Genomic DNA, 25,589 nt, shown 5'->3' with positions numbered 1-25,589 from the left:
CCAGCTAGACGTTGGGAATTTAGTAATAAAGGAGTCATAGAAAATGTTTTCTATTTAAAAGAATAAAGATGTTTTGTACTATTACCATTAACGTCTCATATGGTTTTAATTGAATGGATACGGTTCTAACACTGCTGGTTACTGTAACTATCTCATGGATACGGTTCTAACACTGCTGGTCACGTTACTGTAACTATCTCACGGATACGGTTCTAACACTGCTGGTCACGTTACTGTAACTATCTCACACTACTGGTCACGTTACTGTAACTATCTCATGGATACGGTTCTAACACTACTGGTCACGTTACTGTAACTATCTCACGGATACGGTTCTAACACTACTGGTCACGTTACTGTAACTATCTCACGGATACGGTTCTAACACTACTGGTTACTGTAACTATCTCATGGATACGGTTCTAACACTGCTGATCACATTACTGTAACTATCTCATGGATACGGTTCTAACACTGCTGGTCACGTTACTGTAACCATGTCATGGATACGGTTCTAACACTACTGGTCACGTTACTGTAACTATCTCACGGATACGGTTCTAACACTGCTGATCACGTTACTAACTATCTCACGGATACGGTTCTAACACTACTGGTCACGTTACTGTAACTATCTCATGGATACGGTTCTAACACTACTGGTCACGTTACTGTAACTGTCATGGATACGGTTCTAACACTATTGGTTACTGTAACTATCTCATGGATACGGTTCTAACACTATTGGTTACTGTAACTATCTCACGGATACGGTTCTAACACCACGTTACTGTAACTATCTCACGGATACGGTTCTAACACTACTGGTCACGTTACTATCTCACGGATACGGTTCTAACACTACTGGTCACGTTACTGTAACTATCTCATGGATACGGTTCTAACACTACTGGTCACGTTACTGTAACTATCTCACGGATACGGTTCTAACACTACTGGTCACGTTACTATCTCATGGATACGGTTCTAACACTACTGGTCACGTTACTGTAACTATCTCATGGATACGGTTCTAACACTACTGGTCACGATACGGTTCTAACACTACTGGTCACGTTACTGTAACTATGTCATGGATATGGTTCTAACACTACTGGTCACGTTACTGTAACTATCTCATGGATACGGTTCTAACACTACTGGTCACGTTACTGTAACTATGTCATGGATACGGTTCTAACACTACTGGTCACGTTACTGTAACTATCTCGTGGATACGGTTCTTGTCACGTTACTGTAACTATCTCATTCACATGTTAGGATAGGGGGGTAGACCGTCAGCTAGCCCGAGGATAGTACTGTTCAGACCGGGCCAGTAGGAATGTGCCCAACTAGCCCGTCAGACCAGCCAAATGTTGTATTTACAAACATGGCACGGGCCGGCACATTTTGGACCCGGCTTTTAGAAATGGTCTGTTATCCTGGCTAGTAGAAATGGTCTGCTAGCCTGGCTAGTAGAAATGGTCTGCTAGCCTGGCTAGTAGAAATGGTCTGTTATCCTGGCTAGTAGAAATGGTCTGTTATCCTGGCTAGTAGAAATGGTCTGCTAGCCTGGCGAGTAGAAATGGTCTGTTATCCTGGCTAGTAGAAATGGTCTGTTATCCTGGCTGACCCATAATCCTGAAGTTCTGTCCATCTCTTGATTTGGATTGTTTCATATTTCAGACAAAAATAACCAAAAATAGATGACTAAGCAATTTATTGGATGTTTCTGGGGCATTCATTCTGTGCTGAAGGAAGGCACAATGAGGTATACATACACATGTAAATAATAAGCCTGATAACAAGCAGGACTGGGGTCAATGCTATTTAGGAAGTCAACTCACATTCCACTTTAACGCAATTGGAATTTCAGTTAACCTCCCGAATTGAAATGGAACTGAGCCCAACCCTGATTACAAGTCAGTTAGCATTCCAAATGGCACCCTATCTGGTGCACTACTTTTGACCAGCCCTATGGATCCTGGTCAAAAGTAGTGCACTAGATGGGGAATAGGGTGCTATTTGGGACTCACTACACAGTTAAAGGAATCAGGGACGGATGTTTGCATGAAGAGGGTGGTGGATGACAGACAGCTGAGTACGACCCCACTTTAACAGGTGGCCTGGTTCCATTTCCAAGCCCACCACCCTTTCACTGATATCAGATTATTTGGACGTGGAGCAACACTGCCACAGAGCAACTATACAGCATGTATGACCACTGTTAACCTGTTAAATGTGAAAATGTCACACTCCCGAGTGGCGCAGCGGTCTAAGGCACTGTATTGCAGTGTCACTACAGACCCTGGTTCGTTTCCAGGCTGTGTCACAACCGGCCGTGATCGGGAGTCCCATAGGGTTTGTCCCAGCGTCGTCCGGGTTAGGGGGGAGGCCGTCATTGTAAATAACATTTTGTTTTTACCTGACTTGCCTAGTTAAATAAAGGTTAATTTAAAATTTGAACCATCTAACTCAGTCTGCTGAAGAGCGCTCTGTAACCACAGCAACCATTCCATCTCTGCAGAACCACAGGAAGCAACCCACTCGTCCCTATATTGCTCTAGAGGAAATAGGATACCGTTTTAAAATTTAAATCACCTCTCACAAGTAGAACAAGTTCCCCCCAAAATTCATCAATGTCTACAAGTGAAGTTACATTACATGGTTGTGAAAACTGTTAGCAAAAAAAAAAAAAAAGCACATTAAGAGCATGAAATGGAATCTGATTCAGAACACTTCGTCCACACCACGAGTTCTGCTCACTGAGCTAGAGAATTAAACGGGTCGACAGGGAAGGAGAGACCGACAAAAGAAGAGGTTACGATCTCTGGAGTGAATCGTTTTTCACAGTGGTGGTGTCTTATTCTGTGGTAAACCACACCAGCATGCTTTGCAGCTCATGTGTTTGATGAAAGGTAACGTCTCTCTCTGATCACTTCTAAGATCTCTGAACGAGACCACTCCCTTATTGTTCTCACATTCAAAAGTAAACACCACCATTTTAGGACGTTTGGAGAGAATGTGCATCTGAAATATGGCACCCTATATAGTGCACTACTTTTGACCAAGGCCCATAGCACTATGTAGGGAATAGGGTGCCATTTCATGCACAGCCTGAGTGTCTCTTGAAAAGGAAGAATGATTGGTCAGTTCTGGTACACGAGTCTGTATCAGATGGCAGGATATCTTATCAGCCAGGTCAGAAAGGGCTTTGCATACATTGTCGATCCAGGTGCCAAGAGGAGAAAGGTGTGCTACTGGAGCTGAGATGTTCTGATACCGGAGAAGACAGCCATCACCAGTCATACCTGGAGGAAGCACAGATAGCTGCAGAAGGCCAGATGAAACCTTTCCCAGGGTGAAAGGAACAGATGGGTCACACAGTGGGTAAAGGAGGGGTACATTACTGTAAACAGCAGTTGAATTCACATTTTAGAAATACCCCAATACTGAAAGGTTGCTATAGGGGGTAGAGACTAAGTGTCTAAGGCAGTGGTATTCAAAGGCGATGATCGCGACCCCACTAAACAAAAAGTACGAGTACAGATTATACAAACGTATTTGAAAAATACAATTGAGTACATTTATTTTGGTGTCTTGTAAATGTAACGAATTAAGGATTATTTGTTGATGTAAAATGTACTAATTTAAGGTTGTCATTATTTTTGGGGTGGGTTCATGAGAAAATGCACACAAACAAATAGGGTCCCTGCTAAAAAAAGTTTGAATACCACTGGTCTAAGGGGTTGGGTCTAGGGGTTGATTTGGGACAGGACAACTCCAGCAGACAGGACTGTTACTCTGCTTGTCCCTTTGTGTTGACTGACAGGGCTGCTGTCCAATCAGCAGCCTCAAAACACCAGCACCTTCCAACCAGGGTGGGCTAAGGAGCAGCCAAAGAACAGGCAATCCACCCCCTGGTCCAGCAGCCAATCAAACACCACTTCCCGGTTCCCTGAGCCAATCGTAACCCTCAGCTTGAAGTTGCCTCCGTCGCTAAGGTTGTTGTTGTTGCTAATAGGTAGTAGGTTGACCACTTCCATATCAAAGGTCACGGCAGAGCCAAGGGTGATAGAAGGCAGCTGGTTGGTCATCTCTTTACCGTTGACAAACACCATTCCTGGAGGGGAGAGAGGAGAGAGGAAAGAGTAGGAAGAGGGATAAAGAGAAGGTGAGAAAAAATCTGTCAAGTTTTGCTAACTTTTAACGCTGCTGCTACTCTGCAATTGTACGCTTTACAATATATATTTTTTAAAGTGATGGTGACTGTACCGTTGGTGGAGATGCAGACAGCCTGGTCCCTCTGGAGAGACTCCGCCTCTCCCTCACACCCCACACACACCCCGATACTGTCCCGCTTGTCCACCTGGCCCGTCGCAGAGATCCTACGCAAGCACACAAAACACATTAATCACACGACAGGAATCACAGCATAACATTACGCTAGAGATTGTGATGGAGAGAGAGAGGGAGTGTGTGTACTGACTTGAAGGTGAGCGTCTGTCCACAGAAGTACGTTGGAGCGTTGGAGTAGAGAACCCCAGCTTTAGAGGGGGACGAGTCACTCCGCATGGCGATGTTCCTTCTACTGCTGAGGATGTAGCCCTCACTGCCTGGACGCCACTCTGGAACACACACAAACACACGGTCAGAGAAACACACCACCCAGAAGAAGACAGAAACCATGACAACAGTACATCTTCAGTCGAGGCCGACTGCATTTCAACAGGTCTGGCTCCAGGAGACACCTTCTCACGCCACAGACACTGAGACAGGATGTTGAGTGATGCCAGAGAGGATGGTGCTTTACTGACACCAACAGCACGGGAGGTGAAATTACAAGCTAGAGTGTGCTAAGTAGCTAGTGCGTGTGTACTAGCTAGCTGCACAAGCAACAATGGTTAACATTACGCCCTGGACCAGAGCTAGTGCCCTGACTGGTATGTGCCCAACACACTGATGCCCTGGACCAGAGCTAGTGACTCACGCTATGCGAGCACACACCATCAGAGACGCAAAAACACCATCAGAGACGCAAAAACACCATCAGAGACGTACTTTGAGGCTCGTAGACCGGGCTGTGTCAGCATGCATAACCTGGAGCTGAATGCTTCACCGTACATCTGCTCCAGGTGTGTGTGTTTACCCTGGGGTGTGTGTGTGTGTGTGTTTACCCTGTGGTGTGTGTGTGTGTTTACCCTGTGGTGTGTGTGTGTGTTTACCCTGTGGTGTGTGTGTGTGTGTTTACCCTGTGGTGTGTGTGTGTGTTTACCCTGTGGTGTGTGTGTGTGTTTACCCTGTGGTGTGTGTGTGTGTTTACCCTGTGGTGTGTGTGTGTGTTTACCCTGTGGTGTGTGTGTGTGTGTGTTTACCCTGTGGTGTGTGTGTGTGTGTGTTTACCCTGTGGTGTGTGTGTGTGTGTGTGTTTACCCTGTGGTGTGTGTGTGTGTTTACCCTGTGGTGTGTGTGTGTGTTTACCCTGTGGTGTATGTGTGTGTTTACCCTGTGGTGTGTGTGTGTGTTTACCCTGTGGTGTGTGTGTGTGTGTGTGTTTACCCTGTGGTGTGTGTGTGTGTTTACCCTGTGGTGTGTGTGTGTGTGTGTTTACCCTGTGGTGTGTGTGTGTTTACCCTGTGGTGTGTGTGTTTACCCTGTGGTGTGTGTGTTTACCCTGTGGTGTGTGTGTGTGTGTTTACCCTGGGGGGTGTGTGTGTGTGTGTGTGTGTGTGTGTTTACCATGGTGTGTGTGTGTGTGTGTGTTTACCATGGGGTGTGTGTGTGTGTGTGTGTTTACCCTGTGGTGTGTGTGTGTGTGTGTGTGTGTTTACCCTGTGGGGTGTGTGCGCATTTACCATGGGGTGTGTGTGTGTGTGTTTACCATGGGGGGTGTGTGTGTGTGTGTTTACCATGGGGTATGTGTGTGTGTGTGTTTACCATGGGGGGTGTGTGTGTGTGTGTTTACCATGGGGGGTGTGTGTGTGTGTGTGTGTGTTTACCATGGGGTGTGTGTGTGTGTGTGTGTGTGTGTGTGTTGCCATGGGGTGTGTGTGTGGTGTGTGTGTTGCCATGGGGTGTGTGTGTGTGTTGCCATGGGGTGTGTGTGTGTGTGTGTGTTGCCATGGGGTGTGTGTGTGTGGTGCCATGGGGTGTGTGTATGTGTTGCCATGGGGGGTGTGTGTGTGTGTGTTTGCCATGGGGGGTGTGTGTGTGTGTGTTTACCATGGGGGGTGTGTGTATGTTTACCATGGGGTGTGTGGTTTACTGTGTGGTGTGTGTGTGTGTTTACCATGGGGTGCCAGTGTGGTGTATCCTGTCTGTGGGACGCTCCAGGGGCTCCACTCGGTCCGTCCCTCCCCCCGGGCACACACCCTGAACAGATGATCAGTGTGGGGGTCCAGGTGTAGGACCAGGAACTCCTGCTCCGGCCCTATGTAGGTATCCTCGTACTGACCTGAAGGGGAAGATACCAAGGTTAGGACCACAGAGATCAAGCACTATTCTAGTAGAATGTACTAGTCATATTATAAAGAACTATTCATATTATAAAGTACTATTCATATAAAGTACCATTCATACAATTACATTTTATAATGTGATATATTATTAAGCACTATTAACAAAGTACTATTCTAGTAGAATGTACTATTCATACTATAAAGTACAATTCAATTAAAACGTATTATTCATATTATAATGTACCATTCATACAATTATATTTTATAATATATTTCACATTATAATATGATATATTATTAAGCACTACTAATATGTAATTGTATGGTTAGGACAACATATCCACAGGCGCAAACAGATTCATGGGATCAGGACTGGTCTCTTTGTTGCACTAAGGCAGCTTGGCGGGTCCCTTTGTTGCACTAAGGCAGCTTGGCGGGTCCCTTTGTTGCACTAAGGCAGCTTGGCGGGTCCCTTTGTTGCACTAAGGCAGCTTGGCGGGTCCCTTTGTTGCACTAAGGCAGCTTGGCGGGTCCCTTTGTTGCACTAAGGCAGCTTGGCGGGTCCCTTTGTTGCACTAAGGCAGCTTGGCGGGTCCCTTTGTTGCACTAAGGCAGCTTGGCGGGTCCCTTTGTTGCACTAAGGCAGCTTGGCGGGTCCCTTTGTTGCACTAAGGCAGCTTGGCGGGTCCCTTTGTTGCACTAAGGCAGCTTGGCGGGTCCCTTTGTTGCACTAAGGCAGCTTGGCGGGTCCCTTTGTTGCACTAAGGCAGCTTGGCGGGTCCCTTTGTTGCACTAAGGCAGCTTGGCGGGTCCCTTTGTTGCACTAAGGCAGCTTGGCGGGTCCCTTTGTTGCACTAAGGCAGCTTGGCGGGTCCCTTTGTTGCACTAAGGCAGCTTGGCGGGTCCCTTTGTTGCACTAAGGCAGCTTGGCGGGTCCCTTTGTTGCACTAAGGCAGCTTGGCGGGTCCCTTTGTTGCACTAAGGCAGCTTGGCGGGTCCCTTTGTTGCACTAAGGCAGCTTGGCGGGTCCCTTTGTTGCACTAAGGCAGCTTGGCGGGTCCCTTTGTTGCACTAAGGCAGCTTGGCGGGTCCCTTTGTTGCACTAAGGCAGCTTGGCGGGTCCCTTTGTTGCACTAAGGCAGCTTGGCGGGTCCCTTTGTTGCACTAAGGCAGCTTGGCGGGTCCCTTTGTTGCACTAAGGCAGCTTGGCGGGTCCCTTTGTTGCACTAAGGCAGCTTGGCGGGTCCCTTTGTTGCACTAAGGCAGCTTGGCGGGTCCCTTTGTTGCACTAAGGCAGCTTGGCGGGTCCCTTTGTTGCACTAAGGCAGCTTGGCGGGTCCCTTTGTTGCACTAAGGCAGCTTGGCGGGTCCCTTTGTTGCACTAAGGCAGCTTGGCGGGTCCCTTTGTTGCACTAAGGCAGCTTGGCGGGTCCCTTTGTTGCACTAAGGCAGCTTGGCGGGTCCCTTTGTTGCACTAAGGCAGCTTGGCGGGTCCCTTTGTTGCACTAAGGCAGCTTGGCGGGTCCCTTTGTTGCACTAAGGCAGCTTCGCTGGACCCTTTGTTCAGAAATGTATTTATGCGTTATTAAAAGTTATGTTTTATGAAAACATTCCCGACTTAGATTATTATTATACATTTTGAATAAATAGGAATGATATAGAATCACAAAGAAATGAATAAGTTCTGGGATATGAAATCATTTTTGACCTAGGTACTGACCAGACACTGAGCGACGATACTGCAGACGGTAGTCCTGCACCGCAAACTCATCATCCACCTAGAGAGACAGAGATGTTATGAAACACACACCCCACAGGACAGTGTACTAGTTAGTTAATATCACTCATCATCCACCTAGAGAGACAGAGATGTTATGAAACACCCCCCCCCCCCCCCACAGGACAGTGTACTAGTTAGTTAATATCACTCATCATCCACCTAGAGAGACAGAGAGACAGAGATGTTATGAAACACCCCCCCCCCCCCACAGGACAGTGTACTAGTTAGTTAATATCACTCATCATCCACCTACAGAGACAGAGAGACAGAGATGTTATGAAACACCCCCCCCCACAGGACAGTGTACTAGTTAGTTAATATCAGTGTCATAACACCCCACAGGACAGTGTACTAGTTAGTTAATATCAGTGTCATAACACCCCACAGGACAGTGTACTAGTTAGTTAATATCAGTGTCATAACACCCCACAGGACAGTGTGCTAGTTAGTTAATATCAGTGTCATAACACCCCACAGGACAGTGTACTAGTTAGTTAATATCAGTGTCATAACACCCCACAGGACAGTGTACTAGTTAGTTAATATCAGTGTCATAACACCCCACAGGACAGTGTACTAGTTAGTTAATATCAGTGTCATAACACCCCACAGGACAGTGTACTAGTTAGTTAATATCAGTGTCATAACACCCCACAGGACAGTGTACTAGTTAGTTAATATCAGTGTCATAACACCCCACAGGACAGTGTACTAGTTAGTTAATATCAGTGTCATAACACCCCACAGGACAGTGTACTAGTTAGTTAATATCGGTGTCATAACACCCCACAGGACAGTGTACTAGTTAGTTAATATCAGTGTCATAACACCCCACAGGACAGTGTACTAGTTAGTTAATATCAGTGTCATAACACCCCACAGGACAGTGTACTAGTTAGTTAATATCGGTGTCATAACACCCCACAGGACAGTGTACTAGTTAGTTAATATCAGTGTCATAACACCCCACAGGACAGTGTACTAGTTAGTTAATATCAGTGTCATAACACCCCACAGGACAGTGTACTAGTTAGTTAATATCAGTGTCATAACACCCCACAGGACAGTGTACTAGTTAGTTAATATCAGTGTCATAACACCCCACAGGACAGTGTACTAGTTAGTTAATATCAGTGTCATAACACCCCACAGGACAGTGTACTAGTTAGTTAATATCAGTGTCATAACACCCCACAGGACAGTGTGCTAGTTAGTTAATATCAGTGTCATAACACCCCACAGGACAGTGTACTAGTTAGTTAATATCAGTGTCATAACACCCCACAGGACAGTGTACTAGTTAGTTAATATCAGTGTCATAACACCCCACAGGACAGTGTACTAGTTAGTTAATATCAGTGTCATAACACCCCACAGGACAGTGTACTAGTTAGTTAATATCACTCATCATCCACCTAGAGAGACAGAGATGTTATGAAACACACCCCCCCCCCCCCCCCCCCCCCCCCCCCCCCCCACAGGACAGTGTACTAGTTAGTGATATTAACTGTCATAACACCTGTAGGGTGTGTGTGTGTGTGTGTGCGTGTCCTCACCTTACACCAGCGTACTAACACACTGCCAGGTCTCTCCTGGAGTTCCTCTATCTGGACCGGAGGGTGTGAAGAGACTGATCCGTGTCGTGACACTCTGTCTCTCACCGCGTACAGCAGAGAGTCATCCAGCTGGGCAGACACACACGGCACGTCTACTAACACTGGTACCTCCGGGAGGCTGACACACACACACACATGGTTAAAATAAACACACACACACACATGGTTAAAATAAACACACACACACACACACACGGTTAAAATAAAACACACACACACACACACACACGGTTAAAATAAACACACACACACACGGTTAAAATAAACACACACGGTTAAAATAAACACACACACACGCGGTTAAAATAAACACACACACACGGTTAAAATAAACACACACACACGGTTAAAATAAACACACACACACGGTTAAAATAAACACACACACGCGGTTAAAATAAACACACACACACGGTTAAAATAAACACACACACACACACACACACACGGTTAAAATAAACACACACACACGCGGTTAAAATAAACACACACACACGCGAGTTAACCTTTACATTGTATTCTTAGTTACAACATACATGACATAGTGAAAGAGAGTATGATAATTCCCTCTCCTTCACCTGTCCAGCTGGATCTGAAGGGCCTTCTTGGTGAAACTCCCCAGCTTGTCCTCCTTCTCCCCCAGACCACAACGGATAGCTACCTCACCTGGAGAGAGGACATGGGGGAGGAGGAGGACAGGAGAAACATGATTCTGACGGTACTGAGGAGGAGGAGGACAGGAGAAACATGATTCTGACGGTACTGAGGAGGAGGAGGACAGGAGAAACATGATTCTGACGGTACTGAGGAGGAGGAGGACAGGAGAAACATGATTCTGACGGTACTGAGGAGGAGGAGGATAGGAGAAACATGATTCTGACGGTACTGAGGAGGAGGAGGACAGGAGAAACATGATTCTGATGGTACTGAGGAGGAGGAGGAGGAGGACAGGAGAAACATGATTCTGACGGTACTGAGGAGGAGGAGGAAGAGGACAGGAGAAACATGATTCTGACGGTACTGAGGAGGAGGAGGACAGGAGAAACATGATTCTGACGGTACTGAGGAGGAGGAGGAGGACAGGAGAAACATGATTGACGGTACTGAGGAGGAGGAGGACAGGAGAAACATGATTCTGACGGTACTGAGGAGGAAGAGGACAGGAGAAACATGATTCTGACGGTACTGAGGAGGAGGAGGACAGGAGAAACATGATTCTGACGGTACTGAGGAGGAGGAGGACAGGAGAAACATGATTCTGACGGTACTGAGGAGGAAGAGGACAGGAGAAACATGATTCTGATGGTACTGAGGAGGAGGAGGAGGAGGACAGGAGAAACATGATTCTGACGGTACTGAGGAGGAAGAGGACAGGAGAAACATGATTCTGACGGTACTGAAGAGGACAGGAGAAACATGATTCTGACGGTGTGTAATAGAACGAGTCATAATGATTTGTGAGGTGATTATGTTATTATATTTTATTAGTCCTGTTACACACAGTGTGTAAGGGACATGTGTGTTTTTTGCATATCCCTACTCCCCCTGAGACAGTCTCAGGGAGTGGGGTCACGGCCAGGGTCACCTTGGATCAGTCAGGGTTAAGTGCCTTGCTCAAGGGCTCCGGGATTTGAACCATGCGTCCCTCCGTCTATCTATACCTCACCCTCTCGGAGCAGCTCGTCTGCAGTGTTCACTCCGTGTTCTATGAGTTTCTGGCAGTCGTCCAGCGGTCGTACGCTGTCCTGCTCGATGACATCCACCTCGCTAAGGAGCACGCTCAGACGCTCCGTCAGGAGGCGGGTCACAGCCGTCTGGAGCTCTGAGAAATGACGCTTCAACCCCTCCCTGGCCTGAGACGAGCTGCCTCGTACCTGGAGAGAGAGCGAGAGAGAGAGATTCAATTGATATGTTAACTTTGTACCAAAAATGCTAAACCGTTAAGATGTGGAAACAGTGCCAGTCCCCCAACGGAACAGGAAGCTGGTGGTTAGTCTTTTGCAGTGAAACTTAGTCTCTGTTTCAGTTCCTCTTAACAGACAATCATCCTGAGCTGAACTCCTGTCAGTATGAAACTACCAGACTCTCAGTCCCAAATGGCACCCTTAGTGCCTTTATAGTGCACTAGGGCTCATAGAGAGGAGGGACCCATAGAGCTCTGGTCATAAGTAGTGCACTATATAGGGAGCTTTTTGGGACACACCCACTGACTGACAGTCCTCCTCTCACTATGACTATGAGAGAGAGACCAGAGAGAAAGAGGGTGAGAGACCAGAGAGAGAGAGAGCGAGAGACCAGAGCAAAAAAGAGCGAGACCAGAGCAAAAAAAGAGCGAGACCAGAGAGACCAGAGAGCGAGAGACCAGAGAGACCAGAGAGAGAGAGAGACCAGAGAGACCAGTGAGAGAGAGAGAGAGCGGGAGAAGGAAACAGAAGAGCAGAGGAGCTGCACTGATAAACAAGAGAAAAGAATAGTTGGATGAGGATGGAAAGACCTACATAGAACACTATCAGAGATCAGTGTGTACAGGCAGCAGGACACAGGAAATGCCTCACTGGAGCCATTGCATCACTTCCTGGTGTCTGTCAGTTTTGTGGAGATAAGGGCAGTATCCTAAATGGCATCCTATTCTCTATATAGTGAACTCATTTTGACCAGGGCCCAAAGGTAGTGCACTATGGAGGGAATAGGGTGCCATTTGGGATGTTGCCAAAGATAATGTATATTTTGGGACGGTGAAGGATTGGAAAGCTAATATTGTCATCTGGAATACAATAACCACTGGGAGTAGAGGACATACAGGCTGGGGAGAGAGAGATAAGAGGTATGAGAGAGAGAGAGGGGAGTAAGGTGAGAGAGAGTGAGAGACCAGAGAGAGCGAGAGACAGGAGAGACACCAGAGCGAGAGAGAGACTAGAGAGAGAGAGACTAGAAAGAGAGACCAGAGAGACTAGAAAGAAAGACCAGAGACTAGAAACAGAGACCAGAGAGAGAGAGAGACCAGAGAGAGAGACCAGAGAGACAGAGACCAGAGAGAGATAACTACAGGATGTTTTGACTCCCTCTCATACAGAAGCCAGAAGTATTTAAGGCACACACACTGCTCACGGACGTCACACCATCCTGGTAATCTGTGTGTGTGTGTGTGTGTGACAGAGCAGTTTTTCCTGCCTGCCTCGTCTCATATTACAGTGATTATGACTCATCCCTGGGGAAGAGGGGGGTTATGGGAAAAATGGCCCAAAACTGGACTCTACAGCTGGGAAAGGAGAGAGACGAGTGCCAGATACTGGGTGGGAACAGTGGGCACCAGAGAGCGGGCAGAACAGAACCATTCTGTAGATAAGTGTCCATTTCAATTCATTGATAACTTTGGCGTTCTCTTGGTTATATAGAGGGGGTACTACCCGTTCTCTTGGTTATATAGAGGGGGTACTACCCGTTCTCTTGGTTATATAGAGGGGGTACTACCCGTTCTCTTGGTTATATAGAGGGGGTACTACCCGTTCTCTTGGTTATATAGAGGGGAGGGTGAAGTTGGTAACGTGACTCGATACCCTCTATTCTCCTCAACCACTGAGAATGGGTTCATATCCACTACTGTAAACTATCTGTCATGTCTTTGGCCCAGTCAGAAGCAGCTGTGGAGGGCTGCTTCAATGCAGAGGGGAGACAAAGCGGCGGTGTTTAGCGTTTCCGTCTTGTTCCGGTGGTGGGAATACTGGGGTGATGTTGTTTTGCGTTTCCGTCTTGTTCCGGTGGTGGGAATACTGGGGTGATGTTGTTTTGCGTTTCCGTCTTGTTCCGGTGGTGGGAATACTGGGGTGATGTTGTTTTGTGTTTCCGTCTTGTTCCGGTGGTGGGAATACTGCGGTGATGTTGTTTTGAGTTTCCGTCTTGTTCCGGTGGTGGGAATACTGCGGTGATGTTGTTTTGTGTTTCCGTCTTGTTCCGGTGGTGGGAATACTGCGGTGATGTTGTTTTGAGTTTCCGTCTTGTTCCGGTGGTGGGAATACTGCGGTGATGTTGTTTTGTGTTTCCGTCTAGTTCCGGTGGTGGGAATACTGCGGTGATGTTGGCGTAAATGTGTCAACATGTTTGAGGTGTTGGCAGCTGCAGAAGCTATTCAAATCTAATCAAACTTTATTTGCCACATGCGCCGAATACAACAAGTGTAGACTTTACAGTGAAATACTTACTTACAAGCCCTTAACCAACAGTGCAGTTCAAGAAGAAGAAAATATTTACCAAGTAGACAAAAATAAAAAGTAACAATAAGAATAACAATAATGAGGGTTTATACAGGGGGCACCGGTACAGAGTCAGTGTGGAGGCTATATACAGGGGGCACCGGTACAGAGTCAGTGTGGAGGTTATATACAGGGGGCACCGGTACAGAGTCAGTGTGGAGGTTATATACAGGGGGCACCGGTACCGAGTCAGTGTGGAGGGGTACAGGCTAGTAGAGGTAATCTGTACATGTAGGTGGGGGCGAAGTGACTATACATAGGTAACAAACAAACAGCGAGTAGCAGCAGTGTACAAGAGGGGGGGTCAATGTAAATTGTCCGGTGGCGATTTTTATGATTTGTTCAGCAGTTTTATGGCTAGAGGGTAGAAGCTGTTGAGGAGCCTTTTGGTCCTAGACTTGGCGCTCCGGGAACCGCTTGCCGTGCGGTAGCACAGAAAACAGTCTAACTTGGGTGACTGGAGTCTCTGACAATTCTGGTTGAGCAGTGGTGACAATACAGTGAAGGTTTAAGCCACAACTCTGTCCATCGCCATTTGTAATTTACTGGGAAGCCAAAATGTAGATTTCAACGAAGGAGAATCCTCCTGGTTTATCGACCCCCCCCCCCCACCACTCGCCATCATACAGAACTAGTTCCCGGCTACGCCTCACAAAAGGACAGTTTGAAATGAACCAATTAAGATTTGAATGTTGATCACAATGTGCACATAGACTCTGGTTGTTTTAACGGAATAGCCTGGAATGTTTTTCAGCTCAGATTTACTCAAGAGGCAGAGGCCTACAGCCCAGCATAGTCATAGCCTATAGACCTAGTGCATTTAAACATATATAGATTTAATGTGTTCGGGTTTCACAGTGCAGACCGAACCGAGGTCCCCGTACTGAACGGTTCAGCACCAATACCGTTACACCCCCTATTCAGTAGATGGGAATTGAACCACAGAAGTAGTTGTTTAATACACTGCCTTTCACCTGCAACACGTCAGCTTGATGGAGACATCTCTGGTGGGGAAACGGAGACATCTTGTTTTTAATCAGGAGTTTAGAACATTCTGATGACAATCTGTCGCCAGATGGATGGAAACCTAGTTACAGACACAGATGAAGTCCTCACCTGAACTAAACAGCCAGTTTTCAATAGAATGTGCTTTTTAGTTCAGGAGTTGGACTACTCCGCATTCACGCCACCTCCGGTTTGGCCAATGAGTCGTGTTTGTCTCTCTTTTCATTTACCTCTCTTTCTCTGCTTTACTTTTAGAGGAGCAGGAAATAACATTGTTTACAATTAGCCTGAAGGGGGATAGAGAGGGGGAGGGGAGAGGGAGGAAGAGGAAGAGGGGGAGAGGGAGGAAGAGGAAGAGGGGGAGAGGGTGGAAGGGGGAGAGAGGGAGAGGGGGGAAGGGGGAGAGAGGGAGAGGGGGGAATGGGGATAGAGAGGGGGGGGAGTAGGGAAGGGGGAGGGAGGGGAGAAAGAAGAGGGGGAGAGGGAGGAAGAGGAAGAGGGGGAGAGGGAGGAAGAGGGGGAGAGGAAGAGGGGGAGAGGGAGGAAGAGGAAGAGAGGGAGGAAGAGGGGGAGAGGGGGAGGGAGGAAGGGGGAGAGAGGGAGAGGGGGGAATGGGGATAGAGGGAGAGGGGGGAATGGGGATAGAGAGGGGGGGGAGTAGGGGAGAGGGAGGAAGGGGGAGAAAGTAGGGGAGAGGGAGGAAGGGGGGGAGAGGGAGAGGGGGGAACGGGGATAGAGGGGGGGGGGGGGAGTAGGGGAGAGGGAGGAAGGGGGAGAGAGAGGGGGGGGGGAGAGGGAGGAGGGAAGGCTGTAACATCTTCCTGATACTAGATGAATGGTCCTGGAGGACTCTTGGCTGTGCCTTCTTTAGTTCCTGATTATTCAGCTGATTGATTTATCTGAATTAGAGGTCGACCGATTTATTATTTTTCAACGCCGATACTGATTATTGGAGGACCAAAAAAAGCTGATACCGATTAATCGTACGATTTTTTTTTATATATATTTGTAATAATGACAATTCCAACAATACTGAATGAACAACGAACACTTTTATTTTAACTTAATATAATACATAAATAACATCTATTTAGTCTCAAATAAATAATGAAACATGTTCAATTTGGTTTAAATAATGCAAAAACAAAGTGTTGGAGAAGAAAGTAAAAGTGCAATATGTGCCATGTAAAAAAGCTAACGTTTAAGTTCCTTGCTCAGAACATGAGAACATATGAAAGCTGGTGGTTCAATATTCCCAGTTCTTTAATATTCCCAGTTAAGAAGTTTTAGGTTGTAGTTATTAAAGGAATTATGACGCGTCAACTATTTCTCTCTATACCGTTTGTATTTCATATACCTTTGACTACTGGATGTTCTAATAGGTACTTTAGTATTGCCAGCCTAATCTCGGGAGTTGATAGGCTTGAGGTCATAAACAGCGCTGTGAAGGAAGCATTGCGAAGAGCTGCTGGAAAACGCAGGAAAGTTTGAATGAATACTTACGAGCCTGCTGCTGCCTACCACCGCTCAGTCAGACTGCTCTATCAAATCGTAATAAACACAGAAATACGAGCTTTTGGTCATTAATATGGTCAAATCAGGAAACTATCATTTCGAAAACAAAACGTTTATTCTTTCAGTGAAATACGGAACCGTTCCTTATTTTATCAAACGGGTGGCAACCCTAAGTCTAAATATTGCTGTTACATTGCAAAACCTTCAATGTTATATTGTAATTATGTAAAATTCTGGCTAATTAGTTTGCAACGAGCCAGACGGCCCAAACTGTTGCATATACACTGACTCTGCGTGCAATGAATGCAAGAGAAGTGACACAATATCCCTAGTTAATATTGCCTGCTAACATGAATTTCTTTTAACTAAATATGCAACTTTAAAAATATATACTTTTGTGTATTGATTTTAAGAAAGGCATTGATGTTTATGGTTAGGTACATTCGTGCAACGATTGTGCTTTTGTTAAATCACCACCCGTTTGGAGAAGTAGGCTGTGATTCGATGATAAATTAACAGGCACCGCATCGATTATATGCAACGCAGGACAAGCTAGATAAACTAGTAATATCATCAACCATGTGTAGTTAACTTGTGATTATGTGAAGAATGATTGTTTTTTATAAGATAAGTTTAATGATAGCTAGCAATTTACCTTGGCTCCTTGCTGCACTCGCGTAACAGGTGGTCAGCCTGCCACACAATTTCCTCGTGGAATGCAATGTAATTGGCCAGAATCGGCATCCAAAAATACAGATTACCGATTGTTATGAAAACTTGAAATCAGCCCTAATTAATCGGCCATTCCATAGGTCGACCTTTAATCTGAATGAGGGTTGGACCAGCGTAGTTGTGTTATTACCTGTTTGCGTGCGGGTTGGACCAGTGTAATTGTGTTATTACCTGTTTGCACCAGTGTAGTTGTGTTATTACCTGTTTGTGTGCGGGTTGGACCAGTGTAGTTGTGTTATTACCTGTTTGCGTGAGGGTTGGACCAGTGTAATTGTGTTATTACCTGTTTGCACCAGTGTAGTTGTGTTATTACCTGTTTGTGTGCGGGTTGGACCAGTGTAGTTGTGTTATTACCTGTTTGCGTGAGGGTTGGACCAGTGTAGTTGTGTTATTACCTGTTTGCGTGCGGGTTGGACCAGTGTAGTTGTGTTATTACCTGTTTGCGTGAGGGTTGGACCAGTGTAGTTGTGTTATTACCTGTTTGCGTGCGGGTTGGACCAGTGTAGTTGTGTTATTACCTGTTTGCGTGCGGGTTGGACCAGTGTAGTTGTGTTATTACCTGTTTGCGTGCGGGTTGGACCAGTGTAGTTGTGTTATTACCTGTTTGCGTGCGGGTTGGACCAGTGTAGTTGTGTTATTACCTGTTTGCGTGAGGGTTGGACCAGTGTAGTTGTGTTATTACCTGTTTGCGTGAGGGTTGGACCAGTGTAGTTGTGTTATTACCTGTTTGCGTGCGGGTTGGACCAGTGTAGTTGTGTTATTACCTGTTTGCGTGCGGGTTGGACCAGTGTAGTTGTGTTATTACCTGTTTGCACCAGTGTAGTTGTGTTATTACCTGTTTGTGTGCGGGTTGGACCAGTGTAGTTGTGTTATTACCTGTTTGCGTGAGGGTTGGACCAGTGTAGTTGTGTTATTACCTGTTTGCGTGAGGGTTGGACCAGTGTAATTGTGTTATTACCTGTTTGCGTGCGGGTTGGACCAGTGTAGTTGTGTTATTACCTGTTTGCGTGCAGGTTGGACCAGTGTAGTTGTGTTATTACCTGTTTGCGTGAGGGTTGGACCAGTGTAGTTGTGTTATTACCTGTTTGCGTGAGGGTTGGACCAGTGTAGTTGTGTTATTACCTGTTTGCGTGCAGGTTGGACCAGTGTAGTTGTGTTATTACCTGTTTGCGTGCAGGTTGGACCAGTGTAGTTGTGTTATTACCTGTTTGCGTGCAGGTTGGACCAGTGTAGTTGTGTTATTACCTGTTTGCGTGAGGGTTGGACCAGTGTAGTTGTGTTATTACCTGTTTGCGTGAGGGTTGGACCAGTGTAGTTGTGTTATTACCTGTTTGCGTGCGGGTTGGACCAGTGTAGTTGTGTTATTACCTGTTTGCGTGCGGGTTGGACCAGCGTAGTTGTGTTATTACCTGTTTGCGTGCGGGTTGGACCAGTGTAGTTGTGTTATTACCTGTTTGCGTGCGGGTTGGACCAGTGTAGTTGTGTTATTACCTGTTTGCGTGCGGGTTGGACCAGTGTAGTTGTGTTATTACCTGTTTGCGTGCCTGGCTGAGTCCATGTAGGCGTTGTTGTAGTTCGCTCCTGTAATTCTGAGCTGCTTCTATACTCTCCTTAGCCTCCTGCAGCAACGCCTCAGCCTCTATAGACATCCTGCTGTATCGCCTGGCTCCTACACACACACACACACACACACACACACACACACACACAGGTCATTAGCGGATGTTTGTAACTTCATGTCCCTGTGGTCTGATACTCTTCACTCTGAAAGCGTTCAGACTGGAACGTGTGTATTTCCCTGAAGTCAGTTTGACGCTCTGCACCACCACAGTACTACAACAAGGAGGGTCAGACACACAGCAGTGAGGAGAGACAGCTTGTACACCAGACAGACAGCAGTGAGGAGAGACAGTAGTGAGGAGAGACAGTAGCTTGTACACCAGACAGACAGCAGTGAGGAGAGACAGTATCTTGTACACCAGACAGACAGCAGTGAGGAGAGACAGTAGCTTGTACACCAGACAGACAGCAGTGAGGAGAGACAGTATCTTGTACACCAGACAGACAGCAGTGAGGAGAGACAGCAGTGAGGAGAGACAGTTTGGGAGATATGAGGAGAGACAGTAGTGAGGAGAGACAGTATCTTGTACACCAGACAGACAGCAGTGAGGAGAGACAGTAGGGGAGATTAGAGGAGAGTAGAGGATGTCTGACGATGATGTGTAAAACAGATCAAACCACTTCCCTTTAACTGGAGGAAAGCAACCAGCCAACCAGAGACCAGACACTAGCAGCAACCAGCCAACCAGAGACCAGACACTAGCAGCAACCAGCCAACCAGAGACTAGCAGCAACCAGCTACAAGCAGATCGTCCCTATTCACATTCAAGATGACTGTTTCCCACATAGCAGATACAAACAGAAATCCATGGGTATGACACAAAAGAGTTTTACTGATGCTGTGGGTTAGGGTTACAGTACAGCCTGTACCAGACCAGAACATGTTGAGGTAGTTTAGCTGAAGGTACAGTACAGCCTGTACCAGACCAGAACATGTTGAGGTAGTCTGGCTGAAGGTACAGTACAGCCTGTACCAGACCAGAACATGTTGAGGTAGTTTAGCTGAAGGTACAGGATAGAGGAAGCCTGTACCAGACCAGAACATGTTGAGGTAGTTTGGGTGAAGGTACAGTACAGAGGAAGCTTACTTCAGTCTTCACCAAAACCTCCATCTCAAGTGCATTGTTTTCGCCCATAGACTTGTATAAAAACTGGTTTCACACATAGACTTATGTAAAAACTGGTTTCCCCCCATCGACTTGTATAAAAACTGGTTTCACCAGAGGCAGAAAGAGGAGATGGACGGGTTTTCACTAGAAGCCATCCCAGGGTACACAATGTATCCTACGCTGCCCCCAAACACACACCTTAGTGAGGTCATCTGGGAGGTTCATTGATTGATTGATTGAGTGAGTATGTTCAAAGGGTCACGGTACTACTGTCAAACACACACAGACAGCGGGAGGGTCAGAGTTGGTGTTGGAGGACAACAATACCAGTGGAACCACATGACCCACTGGGCTGAACCCACCCGTTTCCCTCCAGACGGATAACACAAAACACATGGTCTGTCCCTTAAAGAACTCCCCCTGGTAAAACGGAGTGCAGTATTTAGGGAATAGGGTGCCATTTGGGATGCAGACGGTGGTTCCATCTCGCCCTGCGGACATCTTTGGTTCAATCTACAGACCTAACAGATAGATTGACTGTGACTGTAGGCCTAACAGAACCACACAGACACAGTCAACCTAACAGAACCATGCAGTCACAGTCAATCTAACAGATAGGCCTACAGACACAGTCAATCTAATAGAGCCACAAAGACAATCTAACAGAACCACACAGTCAATCTAACAGAACCACACAGTCAATCTAACAGAACCACACAGACAGTTACACCAGAACATATTGAGATGTGCTTCTTTGACTATAAATAGTTACTGATCTGTTAGAAAAGAACTAGTGTATGTTTCTCAGAAAGCTTTCTAAAAGGGTGTGGTTTGTTGTTGGTAGCTGTTCTCTGTCTCTAGAATCCTACAGATTATAACACACTGTCTCTAGAATCCTACAGATTATAACACACTGTCTCTAGAATCCTACAGATTATAACACACTGTCTCTAGAATCCTACAGATTATAACACACTGTCACACTGTCTCTAGAATCCTACAGATTATAACACACTGGCTCTAGAATCCTACAGATTAGAGGTCGACCGATTAATCGGAATGGCCGATTAATTAGGGCCGATTTCAAGTTTTCATAACAATCGGAAATCGGTGTCCAATTTTTTTTTTTTACACCTTTATTTAACTAGGCAAGTCAGTTAAGAACACATTCTTATTTTCAATGACGGCCTAGGAACAGTGGGTTAACTGCCTTGTTCAGGGGCAGAACGACAGATTTTTACCTTGTCAACTCGGGGATTCAATCTTGCAACCTTACAGTTAACTAGTCCAATGCTCTAACCACCTGATTACATTGCACTCCACGAGGAGCCTGCCTGTTACGCGAATGCAGTAAGAAGCCAAGATACATAAATAAAATCTATTTAGTCTCAAATAAATAATGAAACATATTAAATTTGGTTTAAATAATGCAAAAACACAGTGTTGGAGAAGAAAGTAAAAGTGCAATATGTGCCATGTAAAAAAGCTAACATTTAAGTTCCTTGCTCAGAACATGAGAACATATGAAAGCTGGTGGTTCCTTTTAACATGAGTCTTCAATATTCCCAGATAAGAAGTTTTAGGTTGTAGTTATTATAGGGCTATTTCTCTATACCATTTGTATTTCATATACCTTTGACTATTGGATGTTCTAATAGGTACTTTAGTATTGTCAGCCTAATCTCAGGAGTTGATAGGCTTGAGGTCATAAACAGCGCTGTGCTTCAAGCATTACTAAGAGCTGCTGGCAAACGCAGTAAAGTGTTTGAATGAATGCTTACAAGCCTGCTGCTGCCTACCACCGCTCATTCAGACTGCTCTATCAAATCATAGACTTGATTATAATATAATAAACACATAGAAATACGAGCCGTAGGTTATTAATATGGTCAAATCTGGAAACTATAATTTTGAAAACAAAACGTTTATTCTTTCAGTGAAATACAGAACCGTTCCGTATTTTATCGAACAGGTGGCAACCCTAAGTCTAAATATTGCTTTTACATTGCACAACCTTCAATGTTATGTCATAATTATATACAATTCTGGCAAATGAATTACGGTCTTTGTTAGGAAGAAATGGTCTTCACACAGTTCGCAACGAGCCAGGTGGCCCAAACTGCTGCTGACGCGAATGTGCTTTTGTTAAATCATCACCCGTTTGGCGAAGTAGGCTGTGATTCGAGGATAAATTAACAGGCACCGCATTGATTATATGCAATTCAGGACAAGCTAGTTAAACTAGTAAAATCATCAACCATGTGTAGTTAACTAGTGATTATGTGGAGATTGATTGTTTTTATAAGATAAGTTTAATGCTAGCTAGCAACTTACCTTGGCTCCTTGCTGCACTCGCGTAACAGGTAGTCAGCCTGCCACGCAGTTTCCTCGTGGAGTGCAATGTAATCGGCGTCCAAAAATGCCAATTACTGATTGTTATGAAAACTTGAAATCGGCCATGCCGATTAATCGGTCAACCTCTAGTTTTAACAGTGGTCAAGTAGGCTACTGTGGCTATTTGATCGTAATGTAGGCCTACCAGAGTGGCCTACCATCAACAACAATAGAGAAAATGCATCCAATGGAAATAGCTGTTCTATTATTCAGTCTACAGTAGCAGCCAATGTGTGGTGTTCAATGTAGTCCTACATTCCATGAGACTTTTGACAAAAACAACATACAGGGCTTGACATGAACCTGTTTATCCACTTGTCTTTCAGACAAGGAGGTGACTGAAAATGTTGTTGTGTTGTTTACACTTTACAAAATAAAATGCATTATTATTCCCATACCATTATTACAGAGAATCAGACAAATGATGCTACCCTCTGCCTATTGGCTACTTAGCTTATTCAAGCCTGTCTCAAAATACAAGACTGTCCCTTCAAAGGCAAAGAAAAGCTCTTTACCTGACCTGCTTGTCTAGAAATGTTTAGTGCTCTTGTAGGAAGCAATCACTCCCCTACTACTGACTACTAATGATATATAACTGGGCTAATAACTCACTAACTAGCAAAGGATATGAACACAATGTGGACACGTGGCTACATGCAGCTCTTGATTTGATCTCAAAACAAGCACATCTACACTCACTATCAAATCAGATGTTATTGGTCACATACACATGTTTAGCAGACGTTATTGGTCACATACACGTGTTTAGCAGATGTTATTGCGGGTGTAGCGAAATGCTTGTGTTTCTAGCTCCAACAGTGCAGTAATATCTAACAATGTCACAATAATTCACACAAATCTAAGTAAAGGAATGGAATTAAGAATGTATAAATATTTGGACGAGCAATGTCAGTGATACCACAGCTGTAAACACAGTCCAGTTTAAAGTAAATGGCACAGATCCATATATGGCAATGATCTATTTGCATATAGGCCTACTGCAGTTCTGATTTGTTATGCCCCACCAGTCTGTGTAGAGTACGGGCTGAGTCGTGCTCAATAGAATCCTACTCTGATGCGTTCTGCCGTCAACAAAATCTCTCGCATAGTTAGTTTTGTTTCAGGTATGTTGCATTGAAATTGGCCACTGTCGCCACACAGTAAAAGGAAATGTAGATGGTGTTAACTAACAGAGAACACTCTAGAAAGTTGTGTAAAGTTCAATCTCGTGCTTCTCTCAGTGGGCTGATATGTCTAGCTGTGCAGCAATCTCAGGCCACTGAGCGCCGCGTTCAGTTTAGAGGGAACGTTGGTTAGGACTGAGTTGGCACCGAGTTGGGACTAGAAAGATGGAGAACTTTGTGTGTGTGCGGTTGAGAGTGTACGAACGTGTGTATAGGAGTGTGTGTGTGTGTGTGTGTTAGAGGTGTATGCTACCGTGTTGTCTATGTGATGCTGCTGATGATGCTGCTGCTGCTGCTGCTGCTGGTGACCTAGATTCAGACGGCAGCGGGCCTCCTGCCTGAACACACTGGCTACATCACAAATAGAACCCTAGTCCCTATGTAGTGCACTACTGTTGGTCTGATCCCTATGGGCCCTGGTCTCTCTCTCATCTCTGTCACATGCATTTACATGTGACAGAGATAGTATGGCGTGAATGTGTATGCCCCAGTTCTAAGACTAGACCCCTTCCCTTCCCTCCACACACACACACACACACACACACACACACACACACACACACACACACACACAGGATTTAAAGGCAGTAATCTTGGAGCAATATAACAGATTGACCCCAGCGTGGGAGGAACATTCAGGCCACATGGATAATCACAGACACACAATGTTGATCGCAGAAAGCCTCAGACTATTGTTGAGAAGCTGCTGTCAGTGAAACATGATATCACCCTCACTCCAGCTGAAACAAAGTCTGCTATGGTCCTGGTCAAAAGTAGTGCACTATGTAGGGAATATGATGCTATTTGGGACGCATCCTTTGTTTTTCAGGACTTCGTGTACGCACCCGAAATCCATACAGTGGGTTAGGCTTTCAGACTTGTTATGAACATAGACCACTGACCTATAGATACGTATTGATCTGTTGCTAGGAAACAGTCCTACTGCCATGTCTACACTTTAATTCCATGAGTGTTACTGATAGCTAAGTCAAGAAAGTAAAGTAACAAATTACTTTGACATCGGCTGATGTAAAAAGGGCTTTATAAATCAAATGTGATTGATTTGATGGATTAATTGATTAGTAACCTACAAAATCTCATCACTTAGGATAATTGCCATTCTGATAGTTATTTCTAGACCTATAATTTAAATTCACCATATCCAGCAGTAGGCTACATTAACCTAGAATCCTACATCAGACGTGTCATTCTACACAACTGTCTGTCATTATGTGTTCAACCTGGAAAGTTATGTAAGATGCTCACATAAAGACGTGTGGAGCTTCGACCGCAACTATTATCATCATCACGTAGCGAGCGGATGACATGGAGAGGCAACGCAACTTTGCGCAACAGAAAAACATGACCATACTCGCTCAAAATCAACTTCCGTAATTCTAAACACCCCCGTTTCACGAGAAGTCACCACCCAACATGCCTTTATCGGTACATATGCACTTCACACAATTCTGGTTATTGTTGGATGATGAATGAAAGTAAAGCATCGAGGGCTTGGCTTTCACCAACCCTCGTGAAACAAAACATCTCCAGAAAATGTCAAAGAAAGCACCCATGTACGCCAGCTCAAAGCACATCAAAAGTCATATTCAAGACATTAGTAAACGCTTCATGTAGCCTATTAAATAATGCGATAACGAATCCTACCTGATTCGGACTTAGTTTCTGGTCATTCTAAAGTGCGATACCGTTTCGGCTACCGAACAAACGCAAAGACGTTTTTGCGCCAGTCCAAAAAAAAACAATTTTCCTGGGCTTTCTGCTGATCGGCAGCTCAACTAACCAATAGAAGAAGGATATCACCCAGTCTTCCTCTCCCCGTACCCGCCCTCTACGTTGCAAATGTGATACAATAGCCTTGCTGTAATAGTTAAAGACGGATGAAACTCGGATGATGCATTGGCATAA

The 25,589-nt window shown here is 45.4% G+C and overlaps 1 protein-coding gene across 2 annotated transcripts; it reads right to left on the bottom strand.

Annotated features, from left to right (window-relative positions):
- Positions 1-2,354: 2,354 nt before the first annotated feature.
- LOC120036330 (cytokine receptor-like factor 3) lies at positions 2,355-25,433 on the bottom strand. 2 transcript variants are annotated; one of them, XM_038982808.1, is made up of 10 exons: positions 25,329-25,433; positions 18,889-19,025; positions 11,521-11,728; positions 10,433-10,520; positions 9,795-9,972; positions 8,179-8,236; positions 6,290-6,454; positions 4,490-4,628; positions 4,276-4,388; positions 2,355-4,123 (listed from the first exon to the last, which is right to left on the bottom strand). In XM_038982808.1, the coding sequence occupies exons 2-10, from the start codon at positions 19,003-19,005 to the stop codon at positions 3,855-3,857; spliced, it is 1,335 nt and encodes a 444-aa protein (XP_038838736.1). In that variant the 5' UTR covers positions 19,006-19,025; positions 25,329-25,433; the 3' UTR covers positions 2,355-3,854. The 2 variants fall into 2 exon arrangements, with proteins under 2 accessions (XP_038838736.1, XP_038838735.1); XM_038982807.1 differs by having other exon boundaries at positions 18,889-19,018; positions 25,329-25,431.
- Positions 25,434-25,589: the final 156 nt, after the last annotated feature.

This window comes from Salvelinus namaycush, unplaced genomic scaffold (genome assembly GCF_016432855.1).
Source record: "Salvelinus namaycush isolate Seneca unplaced genomic scaffold, SaNama_1.0 Scaffold131, whole genome shotgun sequence".
Taxonomy (NCBI): domain Eukaryota; kingdom Metazoa; phylum Chordata; class Actinopteri; order Salmoniformes; family Salmonidae; genus Salvelinus; species Salvelinus namaycush.
This window is presented reverse-complemented; position numbering and strand designations above follow the sequence as displayed.

Coding starts and splice junctions, on each gene's coding strand:
- LOC120036330 (XM_038982808.1), bottom strand. CDS start 19,005: ATGTCTATAGAGGCTGAGGCGTTGCTGCAGGAGGCTAAGGAGAGTATA. Junction 10,521..11,520: donor AGACGAGCTGCTCCGAGAGG/GTGAGGTATAGA, acceptor TCCTCTCTCCAG/GTGAGGTAGCTATCCGTTGT. Junction 4,629..6,289: donor CACCACACTGGCACCCCATG/GTAAACACACAC, acceptor TGTGTGTTCCAG/AGTGGCGTCCAGGCAGTGAG.